Raw genomic sequence first — 24,153 nt, 5'->3', positions numbered from 1 at the left:
TGTCAAGCATGAGTATATGGTGTATTTGAAAGAAAAGAATAGGCAAGAATCCAGACAATATCGATGAAATTCACATTGGCAAAAACAGATTGTGTTAACCCGTAATCTGATTGTTGACAGGGTGACAATATTTTAATGTATTTACTATCAGAATTTCTGGTAAACATGGATGTCAATGACTAGGTGACAATATGTAACACACAACAAGAACACAAGTCAGGGAAATCAAATCAGGCTCTTTATTTTATTTCACAAGCAATTCATATTCTATGAAAGGCTGTTCTTGTTGATCCATGCCCATTCTGTTCTTATTCTTCATCTTTTGCCTGGAGAATATGAACGGAAATAAATTTTATTCACTGATAATTTTCTACTTCATTGTCAAAATGTCAACAGTGCTGAATTGTTTTGCTTCACCTTTCCAGCCTCCCGGCTCTTGGCTCTCAGCTTGTTGACCTGGGACTCAGCGATGTCAGCACGTTCTTGAGCTTCTTCCAGCTCATTCTGAACCTTCCTGAACCTGGACAGATGAGTGTTGGCTTGTTCCTCCTGTTAAAGAAATAAAAAGTAAGAGGGCATTAATTAATTCAACCCATGTCAAGAAGATAACAGATTTGAAAATAAAGTCTATCAAGCTCAAATGATTACGGTTTAAGGATTAAGTATAGTTGTACAAATAACCAGAACAAATGTGTGTAAACTTACAGCTTCCTCAGCCTGTCTCTTATAGGCCTTCACTTTAAGCTGCAGTTTATCCACCAGATCCTGTAGCCTGTTGATGTTCTTCTTATCCTCCTCAGTCTACAGAGAGACATCATATTTAAAACTGAAAAAAGTCTCTGGCAGGAATTGTATAATCATTAATTTAATTAAGATTATGTTTTACCTGGTAGGTGAGCTCCTTCACTCTCCTCTCATATTTGCGGACGCCTTTAACAGCATCAGCTCCACGTTTCTGCTCACCTTCAACCTCACCTTCTAGGTCACGTACCTTCAACAAAACAATACATTAGTGTACCAAAGAGTAAAGTGTATAGTGATAATCATGTCTATATTATCTTTGGTAAACATCGATACCCTAGACTCCAGTTTCTGGAGCTGTTTCTTTCCACCCTTCATGGCCAGATTCTCAGCCTCATCCAAACGGTGCTGTAGGTCCTTCACTGTGACCTCCAGGTTCTTCTTCATCCTCTCCAGGTGAGCACTGGTGTCCTGCTCCTTTTTCAGCTCCTCAGCCATCATGGCAGCCTAAAATATCCATCAATTTTTGCATACATTTGCAATTAGTCTAATTACAAATTAAATTAATTCAATCTATGTAGTATTGTGTAGTATTTTTTCATTGAATTATCTTTTACTTACATCTGTGATGGCCTTTTTGGCCTTTTCTTCGGCATTCCTGGCCTCCTGTATGGCATCATCTACTTCTCCCTGGACTTGGACAAGGTCACCTTCCAGCTTCTTCTTGGTGTTAATGAGGCTTGTATTCTGTATGATGTGGAATAGATTAAAGAATACACAGTCATATAAAAGTTCAAGTTGATATCAGTTCAGGGAAGTAAAAAAATGTAACCAAGGCTTCACCTGGGAGTGCAGCAGTCCCACACGCTCACTAGCATCCACCAGTTCCTGCTCAGCCACTTTGCGGCCTCTCTCTGTCTGTTCCAGAGCAGCTCTCAGCTCCTCAATCTCAGACAGCATCAAGTTATTCCTGCGCTCCACCATGGCAACCTGCTCCTTCATGTCTTCTTGTCCTCTGACAGCTTCATCAAGGTGCAGTTGGGCATCCTAGTAAGAAATACATAGTTTACAATGATAGTATGGTCTCAAGTACATCATCATATAAATTACTCGAAAAATTCAAAGTGACCTTCAGCTGTCCCTGGACATTTCTAAGTTGTTTCTGGGCTTCAGCTGCTTGGCGGTTGGCATGGCTGAGCTGAATCTCCATCTCATTGAGATCTCCCTCCATCTTCTTCTTGACTCTGAGGGCATCATTCCTGCTCCTGACCTCAGAGTCCAGAGTGCTCTGCATGGAGTCTATCACCCTCTGGCTGTTCCTCTTGATCTGCTCCATCTCCTCATCCTTCTCACCCAGCTTCCTGTCAACTTCACCTTTGACCTGGTTCAGTTCAAGCTGAACGCGAAGAATCTTGGATTCCTCATGTTCAAGGGTGCCCTGAAGATTAAACATATTAAATAATTGAAACATAACTGGCATTATGACATTCGATTGTGTGTTTATGTTAATTGAAGACCAAATTACTTCTGCTTCCTCCAACGCGGTCTGGATTTCTGATTTCTCAGTCTCCACTGTCTTCTTTGCCTTCTCCAGCTCATGAATGGTCTTTCCAGTCTCACCAATCTGCTCAGTCAGGTCTGAGATCTCCTCTGAAATGGACAATAATAAACAATATAAAACAAATAAATAAAAAAACAATACTCTTTTCAATACACTTGAAAAAGTGTCTGTGTGTCATTGAGACATACGCTGCAGGTTCTTGTTCTCCCTCTTCAGTGTCTCCAGCTGATCCAGAGATTCTTCATAGGAATTCTTCATCTTGAAGAGCTCTGTGCTGAGAGATCGAGCCTCTTTCTGAGCCCCTTCCAGCTCTGCCTGGCCTTCTTCATACTTCTGCTTCCACTCTGCCAATACCTGATATGAGAGATGTAGTATTGTAGCTGCCATTATGTCCAGTTTAGACTTGCTCCTAACTGAATCAATATAGAATTAACTCCATCACTGATCACCTTGTCAAAGTTCCTCTGCTTCTTATCAAGGTTGGCTGCCAGAGCATTGGCCCTCTCCACATCAATCATGAGGTCCTCCACTTCACCCTGCAGTCTCTGCTTGGTCTTCTCCAGAGAGGCACACTTGGAGTTCACAGCCTCAATGGACTCTTCAGCCTCCTGTAGACGCTGAGCAAGCTTTTTCCTGGGAGTAATTTGATTTAAAAATTGGTTACTACTCTAATTACTTAGGTAAAGAGTAGATTAAGTCATAGATGAGAAATGTTGTGTTACTTGGACTCTTCAAGCTCCTCAGTGCGCTGGATGGCATCAGTTTCATATTTGGTTCTCCACTGAGCCACCTCACTGTTGGCCTTGGACATTCCACGCTGCAGCTCAGCTTTGGCCTCTTGTTCCTCTTCAAACTGCTCTCTGAGCAGGTCACAGTCATGGCGAGCTGATTGGACAGCATGAGCCAGAGCATTCTTGGCCTATAATGTAACGTTACATGTAATGTTACATGGAAAATGTTCACAGATTTCATGTTTGACAATTGCGAGAATAATACCTGTCAATATATTTTGAAAACTATTTTCACAAATTTGACTCTGTTCAGGCAGTTAGACTAAGATTAGTTTGTTTAAGATGCAATCTAGTATTAAGAATATGCTCTCCAGACATGCTAAAAAATGCTTCAGTGCACTATATCAATTAGAAGTAAATTATTTTCAGTGTCACAAAAGTGATACTACCTTGACTTCCTCTTCAATGTGTCTCTTGAGCTCTTCAATCTGTTGTGTATAAGCTTGTTTGCCTCTGGTAAGCTGGGATACAAGAGCTTCCTTTTCTTCCAGCTGGCGGCTAAATTCACCTTTTGAACACAATATTGAGCATTAGTCCACATAAAAAAGCATCATGTTGTACACCGTGTCATAACTAATTTATAGATAATTGACTCTTCTTCCTGTTATGTTTTCTCACCATTCTCAGTTTGAAGTCTTGCTTTCTGGGCATTTAAGTCATTAAGTTGTCGAATAGTTTCATCACTCTTGGTCTTAATTTCGCTCAGTTGGTCCTCAAGGGTGCGGCACATTTTCTCCAAGTTTGCCTGTAAAAGATTTCGTTTAGATGTGGTTATGTTTCTTTTTAAAGCCCGATGAGCTCGTATTTTCATACCTTTGCTTTTGCAACAGCCTCCATGTTGCTGGTAAGGTCATCAATTTCCATCTTGTATTCACTCTTCTCCTTCTCCAGCTTCTGCTTGACACGCTGAAGGTTGTCGATTTGCTCTCCCAGCTCTGCTACAGTGTCGGCCTGCTTCTTGCGCAGAGCTGCAGCAGTAGCTTCATGTTGTAGGGTGGATTCTTCAAGATCACGACGCAGCTTCTGGAACTCGGCCTCACGCTTCTTGTTCATCTCAATCTGAGCAGCGGTGGCTCCACCAGCTTCCTCAAGCCTCTCACTGATCTCCTCAAGTTCCCTGGAGAGATCAGCTCTCTGCTTCTCGACCTTAGCCCGAGCAGCACGTTCAGCTTCAATTTCTTCTTCCAGCTCCTCAATGCGGGCCTGACAGAGATGAAATAATTCTTGATGTAAAGTGTTGTAATTTAAGAAAAAATATAATGAAAATCAAAATGTTCATAGAAACAAGAGATCACCTGGAGTTCTTTAATTTTCTTCTGCAGCTGGGCTCCTAATGACTGCTCATCCTCAATCTTGCTGAGAAGCTGGCTTATCTCAAAGTCCTTTCTGTGTGGGAGAGTTTAAATTAAATCATCTTCATGTTTGGTGGATACACTCTAAATCAATTGCAAAATTCAGTTGGGATGAATTTGTATAAAAGCATTGTGGAATGTGCTCTCTATTCCTTACTTCTTGATCTTTTCCTCAGACTGTTGCTTGTCATTCTCCAGGTCCATGATTGACTCCTGGGTCAGTTTCAGGTCACCTTCAAGCTTTCTCTTGGCTCTCTCAAGGTCCATGCGGAGCTTCTTCTCTTGTTCGAGAGAGCCCTCCAGCTGTCACAGGCAAATACAATTCATGCATATTGGCTTTTGTCAGGAACTATCAAGCACCACATGAAAAGGATTTAGATTTTCTTTTATTTGATCTTTAATTCTGGCAAATATCTCCTCATGTCAGAGTAAAAACTAGAGGTAAAGTCTCTGATGATTCCTATTTTTTTTTACTTACATCATCAACTTGCTGCTCCAGTTTGGTCTTTGCTTTGGTCAGAGTATTGACTTTGTCTTCTTCTGCTTGGAGATCATCAAGAGTCTGCTGGTGTGCCTCTTGGAGAGCTTTCTTCTCTTTGGTTAATTTGGCAATGCTCTCGTCCTGAGAGGCCATTTCCTCTGTCAGGTTTTTAACCTGAAAACACATTTGGCATCAATGCTCTTGTAAATTTGGGAAACAGAAAAATGAAACAATTAAAAAACAAAAACCTTGTTTTCAGTTGCATGTTTCTCCTTCTCCACTTTAGCCAGTGTGAGCTCCAAGTCATCAATGTCTTTCTTCAGCTCAGAGCACTCATCCTCCAGCTTTCGCTTCTTGGCTGTCAGCTCAGCATTGATTTCCTCTTCATCCTCCAGCCTCTCAGTAGTCTCTTTGAGTTTGGCTTCAAGCTGTATTTTGCTCTTAATCAGACCCTCACATCTCTCCTCAGCGTCAGCAAGGCCCTCAGATTCCTGACATCGAGATGCATGGTATCATAAAATATTTATTCATATTTCACTCACATAATTCACTCATTCAAGTTTAGATGAAAACAGTTTGAAGTACATACAGATGCCACAGCCAACTGCAGGTCATTCTTCTCCTGCATCAAACCGACCATCTTCTCTTCTAGTTCTTTCTTTTTTGCTAGAGCTTTGGCCAAGTCCTCCTTCATTTTCTCATAGTTCTCCTTCATTGCTGCCATTTCCTTCTCAGTTTCAGCACTTTTGAGAAGAGGCTTGATCTTGAAATAGACCTTCATCCATGGCCAGTGTTTGACGTTCATGAATGAGCGGATGTTGTATTGAATGCTGTAGATGGACTCTCTGTTGAACGTGTAATGAAGCATTTATTGTCATGGCTGAAATAAAATAGAATGATTAATGTGTTGTTGAGTTAAGTACCTCCTCTCCATCATCTTAACAAACTCCCTCCTCATGAGGTAACCACGACACACAGCCTGAGTCATTGTGACCAGGGAAGCCAGTTTCTCATCTCGCATCTCCTCAAGACCACCCAGCAGGCCAGCTTTAAAGAACACCTGCATTGGAATTAAAAATGTCAGTTAGTGTTTTGTTTCTCTTTGTAAAACAATAATTTGTTGTATTTTAGTATTGTGTTTTAGTATTGTCCCAGTTCAACCTTGGTGTGTCCAAACTTGTATTGGGTGTGGTCAACATCAATAGAGCCCAAGAGTTTCTCTGAAGCCTTCTTGTTGTCAATGAACTGTCCTTCTGGGATGACACTGGCATTCAGGACTTTGTATCTGTAAGATTAAAAAACATATCATTGCATGTTCTTTTAAAATATTAAAATCTTTCAGCTTCAGTGAAACACTATTGAATATGTTTAAATACCTCTGCTTGAAGTCACCATAGAGGATTCTGCTGGGAAAGCCCTTTCTGCAGATTCTGATACCCTCTAGCACACCATTACACCTCAGCTGGTGAATGACCAGGAAGTTCTCCATCAGACCTGAATGATAAGGCTATGTTTTAGCCTTGTGAGCTCATGTATACTCAGCATATCAGCATTTTTAAAAATGACCTACCTGGTGTCTTGGATTCATTTGGAATCAAACAGCGGACAAAGTGAGGATGGGTGCTCCTCAAGTTGGTCATCAGCTTGCCCAAGTTCTCCTGTAGGTGTTTTTATAACAGTTTTCAGTGTTCCCCAATATTTAAACAATAAAAACCACATGTAATTAGAATGGTTTTAAATCATTTAAGTTGAACATACCCTGAACAGGGCAGATACTGTCTGGAAAGAACCACCCTTCTTCTTACCACCTTTTTTGCCACCGCCACCCTCAGCTGTTTGAACATAATACAACTGTAATATTTGCATTTCCAATGGTGTTTAATGATGACTAGAGGACATTTATTTCAAATACTTTACCCTCAGCACTTGCATGTGATGCATAGAGTAAAGCCAACAACTTATTTGCTGACTTCTGATAGAGCTGCACAACAGAGTCATTCAGGGGGTCCTTGTTCTTGTCCAGCCAGCCCATGATGTTGTAGTCCACAGTACCAGCATAGTGCACCAGGGAGAAGTGAGCCTCTGCCTTGCCTTTGGCTGGCTTGGGCTTCTGGAAAGCATTGTTTTTTCCAAGGTGCTGGTCATACAGCTTATTCTTGAAGGTAGTGTCTGAGGCCTTAGGGAACATACACTCCTCTTCAAGGATGGAGAAGATGCCCAATGGCTGTGAATAAAATAATTTTTTGTGCATTCAGAGCAATTATCAGTGTCAAAAGTTGTAGGACGTTCAATCATTTTAATCCATCCATCTTACCTTCTCAATAAGCTCAATGCAGGCAGCCAAGTCCATACCAAAGTCAATGAACTCCCAGTCAATTCCCTCTTTCTTGTACTCCTCTTGCTCCAGCACAAACATAGTGTGGTTGAAGAACTGCTGCAGTTTCTCATTGGTGAAGTTGATACACAGCTGCTCCAGGCTGTTGAACTGTTTCAAAAAAGAGAATTAGTGACATTTCAAACAGACTTTAGTGTATAGAATACTGTTCATTGCTGAGACACTCACATCAAAGATCTCAAATCCAGCAATGTCCAGCACACCAATGAAGAATTGTCTGGGCTGCTTAGTGTCCAACATTTCATTGATACGGACGACCATCCACAAGAACATCTTCTCATAGACAGACTTGCAAAGAGCTGACACAGCGTTGTTGACCTAGTTTTGTAGACACACATTTGTGATTCATAGTTGTAAATAAAGCTCAATGCATTTTGTAGTAACTGCTGAATCTTACCTGTGGAACAGTTTGACCCTTGGTCACATATTCATTTCCGACTTTCACTCTGGGGTAGCACAGAGCCTTGAGCATGTCAGCAGAGTTCAGGCCCAGGAGGTAGGCGATTTTATCAGCCACTAAAGCAATCACAAATTTGAATAACATCCGTTAATATAATATGAATAAACTTACAATTATGTACAATTATGTAAATTTCATTAGTAAAATTGCTCATTAGCAGTTTACCCTCAGTGCCATCAGGCTCAGCCTGCTCTTCTCTCTGCTTCTGTTTGAACTTCATGTTCCCATGATGTATCACAGCTCCAGTCAACTTGTATATGCCCATCTTTTCTTCAGCATTAAAGCCCAGAATATCAATGGCCAGCTACATAATATCATTAAGAAACAATTCAGAACGCTTCAAACTTCAAAATGCTTTAAACTATATTGCTACAGATCTTACATCTGTAGCAATGAGCTCCTCCACATCATTGATGCTCTTGACAGTGATTTCACCCTGACTGATCATGGGGTAGTCATATGGGTTGGTGGTGATGAGAAGAGCCTCTAAAATATGAATGGAAACAGTGACTTGATTTCTGAGGCAGTAACATTACCTGAACTTTAACACTTCTCAATAACATACCAAGCAGCTCAGGCTTGTGTCCAGTCATGAGCTGGTAGAAGATGTGGTAGCTTCTCTCAGCAGACAGCTGGAATGTTACTCTTGACTTTTCCAGCAGATCTACACATTTTTATAACACATAATTGGTGGCCATATACAACCTTGTAAAGTTTAAAGCTGGTGGAACTGAACTTACAAGTTTCAATATCAGCAGAGGCCAGTTTACCAGTTTGACCAAAATGGATTCTGATGAATTTACCCTGAATGTTGCATTTGAGAAAAGAAAAAAATATCACATTAGTGCAATTTGTCTCTTAATTTTTGGTTTTGAATTCAGCACACAAAACACTTACAAAACGGGACGAGTTGTCATTCCTGATGGTCTTTGCATTACCATAAGCCTCCAATAGAGGGTTGGCAGCAATGATCTGGTCCTCCAGAGATCCCTAGTGATGAAAATATTTTTAGTAGAAAAAAGTTCAGTCATGCTCTTTGTACTAACACATGCTACTCATTGTCCTTACCTGAATTTTACCTGGTTCAGGTTTCTTTGCTCCAGCTACTGCAATTGTTGCAAAGTACTGAATGACACGCTTGGTGTTTACAGTCTTTCCAGCACCAGATTCTCCACTGGGGACACAGACACACAATATGAAATTATTAGATTTTGGTGTAATAAATATGTGTGTAATTATTTATATATAAAGTATATATTAATTTATGAAGCTTACGTAATCAAGACAGACTGATTTTCACGATCTAAAAAATAAAGAAGAAGCAATTGAATTTATGTTCAAATATTATGTTTAAAGCATATAACTCCACTTTAAGTTCTCATTTAAAATGTCCTCACCTGTAAGCATGAACTGATAGGCATTGTCAGAGATGGAGAAGATGTGAGGAGGGGCTTCAATTCTCTTCTTGCCCCTGTATGCTGATACAACCACAGAATCGTACACTGGGAGCCATTTGTAGGGGTTCACAGTGACACAGAAGAGTCCAGAGTAGGTCTGAAATACAAAAAGAAATCTTGTCCATTCTAGCAGTCACTGTTGCACTTTATGTATTGGTGTCTTTGTTCAACTTTCCTGTGCAGCTTTAATTAATAATTTTAATTAATTAAGTGATTTAGGTGCATTTTGTTCTTACGTAGATCATCCATGCTGCATAACGCTCTTTGAGGTTGTACAGCACAGCAGGCTCATGGAGATGGGTCATCATGGCCATGTCCTCAATTTTATCAAATTTAGGAGGATTCATGGGGTGGATCTCTTCTTCTTTAACCGTGATGGTCTGTGAACAAGTAATAATGAGATAATATTGCAACAACTCAATGAAATGCTGTTAGGCCTAGCTAATTAATGATTTAGTTAATGAATTGTATTGAATTACTTTTTCAATAAATACATTTCAATGTAATAAATCCAACAGCTTTCGACCCACCTTGTTACACAGAGTTTTGACGGTGGCTTTGCCACCTTCTTTGCTCTGGAGAACACCCTTGAGATACATCTCTTCAGGTTCGGTTACAAAGTAGGCTGTTTTGGCATCAAAGGGTGCAGTCTGTGACTCAATCCTCTCTTTTTCTGGCTTCCGGAGATAAATGGCCGCCGGGCCATAACACTCCATCTCCGCGTCCGTACTCATGATGACACCTTACTGTGAGAGGCAGTATTACAGTAGTTTCTTGTCATTTCCAGGTACTACATGAGTGCTCAGTTTACATGATGTGATTTATATACGTGAATATTTATGCATATAGAATATATACAGCTATTCTCTTTATTCAACTATTTATTATATTAATAAGACAGTTTAAATTAACATGTACCTTTCACTCTGCCAAGAGAGAAGGAAGGCACCTGACGTCTGTGAACACTGAATACATACAAAAATTGTGAGTGGATAACCTTAAATTATTTCCATATATGATGAAAATATACATCAACTCACCTTTGCTGGGTCTCCTTCATTCTTTGGGACCCTTGAGCTTCTTTTATATAGAGTCAGTGTTGTTCACTCAGCAGAACTACCCAGCTCAATTTGGTCATGTACTAGGTTTCATTATCATATGATTCCTTTTTATGGATGCAACTACCAGGGAAAATTACAGAAATTACAGATGTTCTTTTGTGTCTCCGTTATTAATTATAAGTAAAATGATAATTTTCCTAATCAGTTCTTAATCAGTAAATACATACATATTTGTAAAAATATATATGACCATGTATATATATGACCATGTAATATAATACATATTTCAAGAAATATGTTTTGTCAATATATTCTATATAGTTTAATGTAAAATCGTAATGCTTTGCTTTTATGTGTTTATTTTATTTGCATTTCTTAACTTGCTTCTGCCATACACATTTAGTAATGTCAAATAACCAATAAAACAGAGTGTCAGATGTCAATGTTGACCTGATTCCAATCAGAATATAAAATTTGGCCGTAGCTAACATGACATCATAGGATCAGATTGCCCGTTAAAAGTGTGACACTTAATACTTCAGGCTCTGAAGTTTTGGTCTTATTTGGAATTAATACAAATATAAACTCTTGCACACTGGCAGTGTGTGGAGGTTTACATTTTCATCTAAAGAGTTTTGTCTGATGGAAACCCTGCTGATGGACATTTGTATGGTACCCAGACAAGAGTCATCATCTGAAAAACAGTAAGCTCTGTTGTCATTTTTTCACGTTTAGGCAGCCATTGTGAAATTGTTAATATTCATGTTAATAATATATGTTCGTTCGAATCTTTCAGCCAGGGTCATATTATACTTCACTCATACTGTGGTGTTTGAAACATGTGAATTTAATGCTATTGAAGTCTAAAAGCGGACAGTCATTCAGACCATAGCTGCATCAGTAGAGGATCAGTAGAGGACTGGGCACTGAAATTGTTAACAAGGAAAAGAAATGCTATGCAATTCAAAGATTCCACAACAGGATTTAATCACTTTCACATGCACACAGTCATTACGTCTTATGCTCTCTTACATAACACACACTATTTTCAGAAAAGTTGGACTCTGTTTGGCCAATGGCAAATTTCTGATAAAACATAACTCCCCCGATTTATACATTTTTAAAAGTTTAGATAAATTGTCTAATGTAAACACGGCATGATAATTAACATGTACACTGGTTGTAATGTTTTTTACAGTCTTTTTACAAATATATGTATGTTTCCAGCAATCTACACATCACTCTACTCATCACAATCACTCTACACATTTATTTAGGGCTGTAATTTGCTGTACAGAGCACGCGAGGTTGCTGTCCAGCAGGGGGCATGTAGATGCAAGCTTTAAAATGTTCCTGGTTAAATCAGGACCAGACTATTGTTCAATCAGATGCATTGTTTTATTTTGAGTTTTTAAATCTGAGCCTGTATAAGATTCGATAAATTCAGATCTTCAACAAGCATATTTAAATAATGCATTTCAAAGAATACAGACCACAATCTATAAAATTACAATGAGAGATTATGTTTCCACATAATGATTGTGGTCGATTATGATTGTGGTCTGTTAATAAAGCTACTTTTAGAATTTCTGGTAATAATGGATGCCAATAACTAGGTGAATATATTTAATACACAGAAGGAAATTAAGATAGTCTTTTCATCTTAATTCACAATCATTTTATATTCTATGAATGGTTATACTTGGTTATGGTTATACCCACAGCCATTCTGTTCTCATTCCTCATCCTTGGCTTGGAGAATGTAGGGAAATTGAAAAATGGTTGTGAAATAATTTTCTATTTGAAAATAGGTAATAGTGTGATTGATAAACCCATTTCTCAACTAAATCCTATTGATTGAATTAAGTAGATTACACTATGTGCAGTTGTCATTATTTTGACTCTGGGGGGGCGCTCCGGTTCTGTTTGCTGGTCCAGAGTTTTGTGTTGTATATCCTAATTTCTTGATATTGCCTCAGTTAGTGTAGTCTGTGTCGGATCATCATATGTGTGTCCTTCTACACTGTCTTGTAAAACCCCAGTCCCATGAAAGTTGTGCAAATGAGTCCTTCCTCCCTTTTTCCTTCCTGCATGACAGAATGACCCGACCATGTTTGGATGCAGCAGACTTCCTCCCACCACCACCCTCTCGTTTGGATTGCAGCGACGCATCTCAGGTGATTGCCAGTTCCATGTTATGAATCATGTGATGTACCTTGTTTTCCCCTGGTGTGACAGAACCTTGATGCATCATGAAACTGAAGGTGAAAGTGAAGTGATTGTCATTGTGAAGCACTGCAGCACCACACACGGTGCACACAACGAAATATGTCCTCTGCTTTTAACCCATCACCCTCGGTGAGCATTAAGCAGCCATGACAGGCGCATGGGGAGCAGTGTGTGGGGACGGTGCTTTTGCTCAGTCGCACCTTGGTGACTCGGGATTCGAGCTACCATGAAGCTACCATAAGGTTGAGGAGTGCTCCCACGCCGCCCATGTTACTTTGGTGATTCCAGAGGCAAGGAGTACAGCAGGTCTTTCCCTGTGCGGGGATAGGCTACCCATGTGTTTCAGGTGAGGCAAAGAGTACATGCTTGATGGCCAATAAAATTGAGCAGAATGCTTCAGTCATTTACGTTTACTTTTACAGCATTTATCAGACACCCTTATCCAGAGCGACTTACAATCAGTAGTTACAGGGACAGTCCCCCTGGAGCAACTAAGTGTCTTGCTCAGGGACACAATGGGATTTGAACCTGGGTCTTCTGGTTCATAGGCGAGTGTGTTACCCCTAGGCTACTACCCCATGAAAAGCTACAGTAGGGTCGAGGACTCATGTCACGCAGTCTGGGTGCTCCTGGCAATATCCGAGGCAAGGAGATTGGCGGACTACATGTTATCTTTCCTAATTTCCAATTGTGCACAATGGATGTTCAATGTATAAATATAGCTTCAGTGTGTGGAGTCTGCATCAGGTTTATTATATGTGTGTCCTTGTGCCCTGTCTTGTATATTGTGAATGTGTAAAACCCCAGTCATGTGAAAGTTGAGCCAATGGGTCCTTCCTTTCTGCCTTATTCTGCCACCATGACAGTAATATAAAGAAAATGGCTCAGAATAGGGACATAAGTTTAATAAAGTTTCTTATCTCCTCCATTTCCCCCTTTCTGTCTCTTGGATTTTCATCCAACTAGCTTTTTATTTTCAAGATCTTGACACAGCTCCCTTATCTTATCGTATAATTATCGTATAATTCATCTCTCTATTTTTGAATCTTTGCTTGTATAAGACTTATTAATTAAGATTTTCAGCAAACATGAGTAAATAACATTGTATTTAAAAGATGGCAAAGCATGAACTGTAAAAGGCACATTTGCAAAAACTGATTATGTGTCATAGTCAGTTAATGAATTTTCTGTCAGATTTTCTGTCAATTTGTAAATATATTAGACAAAAACAAGACCAGAAGTTGGGGAAATTAAGTCAGGCTCTTTATTTTAGTTCACAAGCAATTCATATTCTATGAATAGCTGTTCTTGTGATCCGTGCCCATTCTGTTCTTATTCTTCATCTTTTGCCTGGAGAATAAAAAGATAATTTGAAAATTGATCGTGAAACAACTACAATTTTCTACCTGAAAATAATTAAAAAAATAAATCGGATTCTTCACCTTTCCAGCCTCCCGGCTCTTGGCTCTCAGCTTGTTGACCTGGGACTCAGCGATGTCGGCACGTTCCTGAGCTTCTTCCAGCTCATTCTGCACCTTCCTAAACCTGGACAGGTGAGTGTTGGCTTGTTCCTCCTGTTAAAGAAATAAAAAGTAAGAGGGCATTAATAATTCAACCCATGTCATGAACATGAAAGATTTGAAAATAAAGTCTATTAAGCTCAAATGATTATGTTTTAAGGATTAAGTATAGTTGTACAAATAACCAGAAAAAAATGTGTGTAAACTTACAGCTTCCTCAGCCTGTCTCTTATAGGCCTTCACTTTAAGCTGCAGTTTATCCACCAGATCCTGTAGCCTGTTGATGTTCTTCTTATCCTCCTCAGTCTACAGAGAGACGTCATATTTAAAACTGAAAAAAGTCTCTGGCAGGAATTGTATTATCATTAATTTAATTAAGATTATGTTCTACCTGGTAGGTGAGCTCCTTCACTCTCCTCTCATATTTGCGGACGCCTTTAACAGCATCAGCTCCACGTTTCTGCTCACCTTCAACCTCACCTTCTAGCTCACGTACCTTCAACAAAACGATGCATTATTGTACCAAAGAGTAAAGAGTATACTGATAATCATGTCTATATTATCTTCGGAAAACATCGATACCCTAGACTCCAGTTTCTGGAGCTGTTTCTTTCCACCCTTCATGGCCAGATTCTCGGCCTCATCCAAACGGTGCTGTAGGTCCTTCACTGTGACCTCCAGGTTCTTCTTCATCCTCTCCAGGTGAGCACTGGTGTCCTGCTCCTTTTTCAGCTCCTCAGCCATCATGGCAGCCTAAAATATCCATCAATTTTTGCATGAAATTTCAATTAGTCTAATTACAAATTAAATTAATTCAATCTATGTAGTATTGTGTAGTATTTTTTCATTGAATTATCTTTTACTTACATCTGTGATGGCCTTTTTGGCCTTTTCTTCGGCATTCCTGGCCTCCTGCATTGCATCATCTACTTCTCCCTGGACTTGGACAAGGTCACCTTCCAGCTTCTTCTTGGTGTTAATGAGGCTTGTATTCTGTATGATGTGGAATAGATTAAAGAATACACGGTCATATAAAAGTTCAAGTTGATATCAGTTCAGGGAAGTAAAAAAATGTAACCAAGGCTTCACCTGGGAGTGCAGCAGTCCCACACGCTCACTAGCATCTACCAGTTCCTGCTCAGCCACTTTGCGGCCTCTCTCTGTCTGTTCCAGAGCAGCTCTCAGCTCCTCAATCTCAGACAGCATCAAGTTATTCCTGCGCTCCACCATGGCAACCTGCTCCTTCATGTCTTCTTGTCCTCTGACAGCTTCATCGAGGTGCAGTTGGGCATCCTAGCATGAAATAATAGGTTTACAATGATAGTATGGTCTTAAGAACATCATCATATAAATTACTCGAAAAATTCAAAGTGACCTTCAGCTGTCCCTGGACATTTCTAAGTTGTTTCTGGGCTTCAGCTGCTTGGCGGTTGGCATGGCTGAGCTGAATCTCCATCTCATTGAGATCTCCCTCCATCTTCTTCTTGACTCTGAGGGCATCATTCCTGCTTCTGACCTCAGAGTCCAGAGTGCTCTGCATGGAGTCTATCACCCTCTGGCTGTTCCTCTTGATCTGCTCCATCTCCTCATCCTTCTCACCCAGCTTCCTGTCAACTTCACCTTTGACCTGGTTCAGTTCAAGCTGAACGCGAAGAATCTTGGATTCCTCATGTTCAAGGGTGCCCTGAAGATTAAACATATTAAATAATTGAAACATAACTGACATTATGACATTCGATTGTGTGTTTATGTTCATTGAAGACCAAATTACTTCTGCTTCCTCCAACGCGGTCTGAATTTCTGATTTCTCAGTCTCCACTGTCTTCTTTGACTTCTCCAGCTCATGAATGGTCTTTCCAGTCTCACCAATCTGCTCAGTCAGGTCTGAGATCTCCTCTAAAATGGACAATAATAAACAATATAGATGTTTTCTTTTCAATACGGTTGAAAAAGTGTCTGTGTGTCATTGAGACATACGCTGCAGGTTCTTGTTCTCCCTCTTCAGTGTCTCCAGCTGATCCAGAGATTCTTCATAGGAATTCTTCATCTTGAAGAGCTCTGTGCTGAGAGATCGAGCCTCTTTCTGAGCCCCTTCCAGCTCTGCCTGGCCTTCTTCATACTTCTGCTTCCACTCTGCCAATACCTGAAATGAGAGATGTAGTGTTGTAGCTGCCATTATGTCTGGTTTAGATTTGCTCTTAACTGAATCAATATAGAAAACTCCATCACTGATCACCTTGTCAAAGTTCCTCTGCTTCTTATCAAGGTTGGCTGCCAGAGCATTGGCCCTCTCCACATCAATCATGAGGTCCTCCACTTCACCCTGCAGTCTCTGCTTGGTCTTCTCCAGAGAGGCACATTTGGAGTTCACAGCCTCAATGGACTCTTCAGCCTCCTGTAGACGCTGAGCAAGCTTTTTCCTGGGAGTAATTTGATTTTAAAAATTGGTTACTACTCTAATTACTTAGGTAAAAAGTAGATTAAGTCATAGATGAGAAATGTTGTGTTACTTGGACTCTTCAAGCTCCTCAGTGCGCTGGATGGCATCAGTTTCATATTTGGTTCTCCACTGAGCCACCTCACTGTTGGCCTTGGACATTCCACGCTGCAGCTCAGCTTTGGCCTCTTGTTCCTCTTCAAACTGCTCTCTGAGCAGGTCACAGTCATGGCGAGCTGATTGGACAGCATGAGCCAGAGCATTCTTAGCCTTTAAGTAGGACATATAACAGAGTTGGAACAGAATATTATTTCCAGACATTTTAGAAAATGCTTCAGAACACTATAAATTATGTGAGAATCATTATCAGTGGATATTAAAACAATGTGTTATAACAGAAGTGATACTACCTTGACTTCTTCTTCAACATGTCTCTTGAGCTCTTCAATCTGTTGTGTATAAGCTTGTTTGCCTCTGGTAAGCTGGGATACAAGAGCTTCCTTTTCTTCCAGCTGGCGGCTAAATTCACCTTTTGAACACAATATTGAGCATTAGTCCGCATAAAAAAGCATCATGTTGTACACCGTGTCATAACTAATTTATAGAGAATTGGCTCTTCTTCCTGTTATGTTTCCTCACCATTCTCAGTTTGAAGTCTTGCTTTCTGGGCATTTAAGTCATTAAGTTGTCGAATAGTTTCATCACTCTTGGTCTTAATTTCGCTCAGTTGGTCCTCAAGGGTGCGGCACATTTTCTCCAAGTTTGCCTGTAAAAGATTTAGTTTAGATGTGGTTATGTTTCTTTTTAAAGCCTGATGAGCTCGTATTTTCATACCTTTGCTTTTGCAACAGCCTCCATGTTGCTGGATAGGTCATCAATTTCCATCTTGTATTCACTCTTCTCCTTCTCCAGCTTCTGCTTGACACGCTGAAGGTTGTCGATTTGCTCTCCCAGCTCTGCTACAGTGTCGGCCTGCTTCTTGCGCAGAGCTGCAGCAGTAGCTTCATGTTGTAGGGTGGATTCTTCAAGATCACGACGCAGCTTCTGGAACTCGGCCTCACGCTTCTTGTTCATCTCAATCTGAGCAGCGGTGGCTCCACCAGCTTCCTCAAGCCTCTCACTGATCTCCTCAAGTTCCCTGGAGAGATCAGCTCTCTGCTTCTCGACCTTAGCCCGAGCAGCACGTTCAGCTTCAATTTCTTCTTCCAGCTCCTCAATGCGGGCCTGACAGAGATGAAATAATTCTTGATGTAAAGTGTTTTGATTGAAGAAAGAATACAATTAATATCAAAATGCTCATAGAAACAAGAGATCACCTGGAGTTCTTTAATTTTCTTCTGCAGCTGGGCTCCTAATGACTGCTCATCCTCAATCTTGCTGAGGAGCTGGCTTATCTCAAAGTCCTTTCTGTGTGGGAGAGTTTAAATGAAATAATTTTCATATTTGGTAGATACACTCTAAATCAATTGCAAAATTCAGTTGGGATGAATTTGTATAAAAGCATTGTGGAATGTGCTCTCTATTCCTTACTTCTTGATCTTTTCCTCAGACTGTTGCTTGTCATTCTCAAGGTCCATGATTGACTCCTGGGTCAGTTTCAGGTCACCTTCAAGCTTTCTCTTGGCTCTCTCTAGGTCCATGCGGAGCTTCTTCTCTTGTTCGAGAGAGCCCTCCAGCTGTCACAGGCAAATACAATTCATGCATATTGGCTTTTTGTCAGGAATTATCCACATTGTGGTAGATGGGCAAGCACCACATTGTGTGTTCTTTTTCTGTGATCTGTCATCCTGGCAAATATCTAGTAATTTCAGAGTAACAACTAGGGGTAAAGTCTGTGATGATTCACTTGTTTCACTCTTTTACTTACATCATCAACTTGCTGCTCCAGTTTGGTCTTTGCTTTGGTCAGAGTATTGACTTTGTCTTCTTCTGCTTGGAGATCATCAAGAGTCTGCTGGTGTGCCTCTTGGAGAGCTTTCTTCTCTTTGGTTAATTTGGCAATGCTCTCATCCTGAGAGGCCATCTCCTCTGTCAGGTTTTTAACCTGAAAACACAATTGGATTCAATGCTTTTGTACATTTGGGTAACAGAAAAATGAAACAATTAAAAAACAAAAACCTTGTTTTCAGTTGCATGTTTCTCCTTCTCCACTTTAGCCAGTGTGAGCTCCAAGTCATCAATGTCTTTCTTCAGCTCAGAGCACTCGTCTTCCAGCTTTCGCTTCTTGGCTGTCAGCTCAGCATTGATTTCCTCTTCATCCTCCAGCCTCTCAGTAGTCTCTTTGAGTTTGGCTTCAAGCTGGATCTTGCTCTTAATCAGACCCTCGCATCTCTCCTCAGCGTCAGCAAGGCCCTCAGATTCCTGATATTGGGATGCGTGGTATTGTAATACATTTTTTATAGTTCACTTACTGTTTGATGAAAAACAGTTTGAAGTACTTACAGATGCCACAGCCAACTGCAGGTCATTTTTCTCCTGCATTAAACCGACCATCTTCTCTTCAAGCTCTTTCTTTTTTGCCAGAGCCTTGGCTAAGTCCTCTTTCATTTTCTCATAGTTCTCCTTCATTGCTGCCATTTCCTTCTCAGTTTCAGCACTTTTGAGAAGAGGCTTGATCTTGAAATAGACCTTCATCCATGGCCAGTGTTTGACATTCATGAATGAGCGGATGTTGTATTGAATGCTGTAGATGGACTCTCTGTTGAATGTGTAATAAAGCATTTATTGTCATGGCTGAAATGCCTGAAATACCATGATTCATGTGTTGTTGAGTTAAGTACCTCCTCTCTGTCATTTTGACATACTCCCTCCTCATGAGGTAACCACGACACAGAGCCTGAGTCATTGTGACCAGCGAAGCCAGTTTCTCATCTCGCATCTCCTCAAGACCACCCAGCAGGCCAGCTTTAAAGAACACCTGCATTGGAATTAAAAATGTCAGTTAGTGTTTTGTTTCTTTTTGTAAAACAATAATTTGGTGTATTTTAGTATTGTTTTTTTGTCCCAGTTCAACCTTGGTGTGTCCAAACTTGTATTGGGTGTGGTCAACATCAATAGAGCCCAAGAGTTTCTCTGAAGCCTTCTTGTTGTCAATGAACTGTCCTTCTGGGATGACACTGGCATTCAGGACTTTGTATCTGTAAGATTAAAAAACATATCATTGCATGTTCTTTTAAAATATTAAAATCTTTCAGCTTCCGTGAAACACTATTGAATATGTTTAAATACCTCTGCTTGAAGTCACCATAGAGGATTCTGCTGGGAAAGCCCTTTCTGCAGATTCTGATACCCTCTAGCACACCATTACACCTCAGCTGGTGAATGACCAGGAAGTTCTCCATCAGACCTGAATGATAAGGTTATGTTTTAGCCTTGTGAGTTTATGAATACTCAGGATATCTGCATTTTTAAAAATGACCTACCTGGTGTCTTGGATTCATTTGGAATCAAACAGCGGACAAAATGAGGATGGGTGCTCCTCAAGTTGGTCATCAGCTTGCCCAAGTTCTCCTGTAGGTTTTTTTTATAACAGTTTTCAGTGTTCGACAATATTTAAACAAAAAACAACAACATGTAATTAGAATTGTTTTAAATCATTTAAGTTGAACATACCCTGAACAGAGCAGATACTGTCTGGAAAGAACCACCCTTCTTCTTACCAGCCTTTTTGCCACCGCCACCCTCAGCTGTTTGAACATAATACAACTATAATATTTGCATTTCCAATGGAGTTTAATGATGACTAGAGGACATTTATTTCAAATACTTTACCCTCAGCACTTGCATGTGATGCATAGAGTAAAGCCAACAACTTATTTGCTGACTTCTGATAGAGTTGCACAACAGAGTCATTCAGGGGGTCCTTGTTCTTGTCCAGCCAGCCCATGATGTTGTAGTCCACAGTACCAGCATAGTGCACCAGGGAGAAGTGAGCCTCTGCCTTGCCTTTGGCTGGCTTGGGCTTCTGGAAAGCATTGTTTTTTCCAAGGTGCTGGTCATACAGCTTATTCTTGAAGGTAGTGTCTGAGGCCTTAGGGAACATACACTCCTCTTCAAGGATGGAGAAGATGCCCAATGGCTGTGAATAAAATACATTTTTGTGCATTCAGTGCAATTATCAGTGTCAAAAGTTGTAGGACGTTCAGTCATTTTAATCCATCTATCTTACCTTCTCAATAAGCTCAATGCAGGCAGCCAAGTCCATACCAAAGTCAATGAACTCCCAGTCAATTCCTTCCTTCTTGTACTCCTCTTGCTCCAGCACAAACATAGTGTGGTTGAAGAACTGCTGCAGTTTCTCATTGGTGAAGTTGATACACAGCTGCTCCAGGCTGTTGAACTGTTTCAAAAAAGAGAATTAGTGACATTTCAAACAGACTTTAGTGTATAGAATACTGTTCATTGTTGAGACACTCACATCAAAGATCTCAAATCCAGCAATGTCCAGCACACCAATGAAGAATTGTCTGGGCTGCTTAGTGTCCAACATTTCATTGATACGGACGACCATCCACAAGAACATCTTCTCATAGACAGACTTGCAAAGAGCTGACACAGAGTTGTTGACCTAGTTTTGTAGACACACATTTGTGATTCATAGTTGTAAATAAAGCTCAATGCATTTTGTAGTAACTGCTGAATCTTACCTGTGGAACAGTTTGACCCTTGGTCACAAATTCATTTCCGACTTTCACTCTGGGGTAGCACAGAGCCTTGAGCATGTCAGCAGAGTTCAGGCCCAGGAGGTAGGCGATTTTATCAGCCACTAAAGCAATCACAAATTTGAATAACATCCGTTAATATAATATGAATAAACTTACAATTATGTACAATTATGTAAATTTCATTAGTATAATTGCTCATTAGCAGTTTACCCTCAGTGCCATCAGGCTCAGCCTGCTCTTCTCTCTGCTTCTGTTTGAACTTCATGTTCCCATGATGTATCACAGCTCCAGTCAACTTGTATATGCCCATCTTTTCTTCAGCATTGAAGCCCAGAATATCAATGGCCAGCTACATAATGTCATTAAGAAACAATTCAGAACGCTTCAAACTTCAAAATGCTTTAAACTATATTGCTACAGATCTTACATCTGTAGCAATGAGCTCCTCCACATCATTGATACTCTTGACAGTGATTTCACCCTGACTGATCATGGGGTAGTCATATGGGTTGGTGGTGATGAGAAGAGCCTCTAAAATATGAATGGAAACAGTGACTTGATTTCTGAGGCAGTAACATTACCTGAACTTTAACACTTCTCAATAACATACCAAGCAGCTCAGGCTTGTGTCCAGTCATGAGCTGGTAGAAGATGTGGTAGCTTCTCTCAGCAGACAGCTGGAATGTTACTCTTGACTTTTCCAGCAGATCTACACATTTTAATAACACATAATTGGTGGCCATATACAGCCTTGTAATGTTTAAAGCTGGTGGAACTGAACTTACAAGTTTCAATATCAGCAGAGGCCAGTTTACCAGTTTGACCAAAATGGATTCTGATGAATTTACCCTGAATGTTACATTTGAGAAAAGAACAAAATATCACATTAGTGCAATTTGTCCCTTAATTTTTGGTTTTGAATTCAGCACACAAAACACTTACAAAACGGGACGAGTTGTCATTCCTGATGGTCTTTGCATTACCATAAGCCTCCAATAGAGGGTTGGCAGCAATGATCTGGTCCTCCAGAGATCCCTAGTGATGAAAATATTTTTAGTAGAAAAAAGTTCAGTCATGCTCTTTGCACTAACACATGCTACTCATTGTCCTTACCTGAATTTTACCTGGTTCAGGTTTCTTTGCTCCAGCTACTGCAATTGTTGCAAAGTACTGAATGACACGCTTGGTGTTTACAGTCTTTCCAGCACCAGATTCTCCACTGGGGACACAGACACACAATATGAAATTATTAGATTTTGGTGTAATAAATATGTGTGTAATTATTTATATATAAAGTATATATTAATTTATGAAGCTTACGTAATCAAGACAGACTGATTTTCACGATCTAAAAAATACAGAAGAAGCAATTGAATTTATGTTCAAATATTATGTTTAAAGCATATAACTCCACTTTAAGTTCTCATTTAAAATTTCCTCACCTGTAAGCATGAACTGATAGGCATTGTCAGAGATGGAGAAGATGTGAGGAGGGGCTTCAATTCTCTTCTTGCCCCTGTATGCTGATACAACCACAGAATCGTACACTGGGAGCCATTTGTAGGGGTTCACAGTGACACAGAAGAGTCCAGAGTAGGTCTGAAATACAAAAAGAAATCTTGTCCATTCTAGCAGTCACTGTTGCAGTTTATGTATTGGTGTCTTTGTTCAACTTTCCTGTGCAGCTTTAATTAATAATTTTAATTAATTAAGTGATTTAGGTGCATTTTGTTCTTACGTAGATCATCCATGCTGCATAACGCTCTTTGAGGTTGTACAGCACAGCAGGCTCATGGAGATGGGTCATCATGGCCATGTCCTCAATTTTATCAAATTTAGGAGGATTCATGGGGTGGATCTCTTCTTCTTTAACCGTGATGGTCTGTGAACAAGTAATAATGAGATAATATTGCAACAACTTAATTAAATGCTGTTAGGCATAGCTAATTAATTAATTAATTAATTAATTGAATTGTATTGAATTGTTAATGAATTGTATTGAATTACTTTTTCAACAAATACATTTCAATGTAATAAATCCAACAGCTTTCGACCCACCTTGTTACACAGAGTTTTGACGGTGGCTTTGCCACCTTCTTTGCTCTGGAGAACACCCTTGAGATACATCTCTTCAGGTTCGGTTACAAAGTAGGCTGTTTTGGCATCAAAGGGTGCAGTCTGTGACTCAATCCTCTCTTTTTCTGGCTTCCGGAGATAAATGGCCGCCGGGCCATAACACTCCATCTCCGCGTCCGTACTCATGATGACACCTTACTGTGAGAGGCAGTATTACAGTAGTTTCTTGTCATTTCCAGGTACTACATGAGTGCTCAGTTTACATGATGTGATTTATATACGTGAATATTTATGCATATAGAATATATACAGCTATTCTCTTTATTCAACTATTTATTATATTAATAAGACAGTTTAAATTAACATGTACCTTTCACTCTGCCAAGAGAGAAGGAAGGCACCTGACGTCTGTGAACACTGAATACATACAAAAATTGTGAGTGGATAACCTTAAATTATTTCCATATATGATGAAAATATACATCAACTCACCTTTGCTGGGTCTCCTTCATTCTTTGGGACCCTTGAGCTTCTTTTATATAGAGTCAGTGTTGTTCACTCAGCAGAACTACCCAGCTCAATTTGGTCATGTACTAGGTTTCATTATCATATGATTCCTTTTTATGGATGCAACTACCAGGGAAAATTACAGAAATTACAGATGTTCTTTTGTGTCTCCGTTATTAATTATAAGTAAAATGATAATTTTCCTAATCAGTTCTTAATCAGTAAATACATACGTTTTATATGTGTAAAATTAAAAAAATATTTGAAATATGTATATTCATATTTGTATGCAAAATATATTCTATATAGTTTAATGTAAAATCGTAATGCTTTGCTTTTATGTGTTTATTTGATTTGCATTTCTTAACTTGCTTCTGCCATACACATTTAGTAATGTCAAATAACCAATAAAACAGAGTGT

The 24,153-nt window shown here is 39.8% G+C and overlaps 1 protein-coding gene across 1 annotated transcript; it reads right to left on the bottom strand.

Annotated features, from left to right (window-relative positions):
• Nucleotides 1–216: 216 nt before the first annotated feature.
• On the bottom strand, nucleotides 217–23,779 carry LOC114768611 (uncharacterized). Its single transcript, XM_028960978.1, has 80 exons — nucleotides 23,718–23,779; nucleotides 23,596–23,642; nucleotides 23,208–23,423; nucleotides 22,888–23,031; nucleotides 22,592–22,748; nucleotides 22,470–22,497; nucleotides 22,263–22,368; nucleotides 22,092–22,184; nucleotides 21,935–21,998; nucleotides 21,760–21,858; nucleotides 21,577–21,680; nucleotides 21,360–21,498; nucleotides 21,132–21,250; nucleotides 20,903–21,052; nucleotides 20,654–20,824; nucleotides 20,257–20,563; nucleotides 20,098–20,171; nucleotides 19,908–19,995; nucleotides 19,714–19,831; nucleotides 19,499–19,622; nucleotides 19,266–19,402; nucleotides 18,928–19,183; nucleotides 18,604–18,846; nucleotides 18,353–18,529; nucleotides 18,016–18,161; nucleotides 17,802–17,892; nucleotides 17,320–17,709; nucleotides 17,125–17,251; nucleotides 16,896–17,014; nucleotides 16,559–16,755; nucleotides 16,285–16,468; nucleotides 16,026–16,191; nucleotides 15,820–15,944; nucleotides 15,424–15,732; nucleotides 15,138–15,341; nucleotides 14,916–15,041; nucleotides 14,631–14,801; nucleotides 14,440–14,544; nucleotides 14,259–14,354; nucleotides 13,971–14,102; nucleotides 13,863–13,878; nucleotides 9,769–9,980; nucleotides 9,475–9,618; nucleotides 9,179–9,335; nucleotides 9,057–9,084; nucleotides 8,850–8,955; nucleotides 8,679–8,771; nucleotides 8,522–8,585; nucleotides 8,347–8,445; nucleotides 8,164–8,267; nucleotides 7,947–8,085; nucleotides 7,719–7,837; nucleotides 7,490–7,639; nucleotides 7,241–7,411; nucleotides 6,844–7,150; nucleotides 6,685–6,758; nucleotides 6,497–6,584; nucleotides 6,303–6,420; nucleotides 6,088–6,211; nucleotides 5,850–5,986; nucleotides 5,516–5,771; nucleotides 5,175–5,417; nucleotides 4,924–5,100; nucleotides 4,603–4,748; nucleotides 4,389–4,479; nucleotides 3,907–4,296; nucleotides 3,712–3,838; nucleotides 3,483–3,601; nucleotides 3,025–3,221; nucleotides 2,752–2,935; nucleotides 2,491–2,656; nucleotides 2,267–2,391; nucleotides 1,871–2,179; nucleotides 1,585–1,788; nucleotides 1,363–1,488; nucleotides 1,078–1,248; nucleotides 887–991; nucleotides 706–801; nucleotides 418–549; nucleotides 217–326 (listed from the first exon to the last, which is right to left on the bottom strand). The coding sequence occupies exons 3-80, from the start codon at nucleotides 23,409–23,411 to the stop codon at nucleotides 309–311; spliced, it is 11,622 nt and encodes a 3,873-aa protein (XP_028816811.1). The 5' UTR covers nucleotides 23,412–23,423; nucleotides 23,596–23,642; nucleotides 23,718–23,779; the 3' UTR covers nucleotides 217–308.
• Nucleotides 23,780–24,153: the final 374 nt, after the last annotated feature.

The sequence above is a fragment of the Denticeps clupeoides genome, chromosome 2 (assembly GCF_900700375.1).
Source record: "Denticeps clupeoides chromosome 2, fDenClu1.1, whole genome shotgun sequence".
In the NCBI taxonomy this organism is placed as follows: domain Eukaryota; kingdom Metazoa; phylum Chordata; class Actinopteri; order Clupeiformes; family Denticipitidae; genus Denticeps; species Denticeps clupeoides.
Note: the sequence above shows the minus strand (reverse complement) of the source record. Positions and strands in the feature narration are given on the sequence as shown.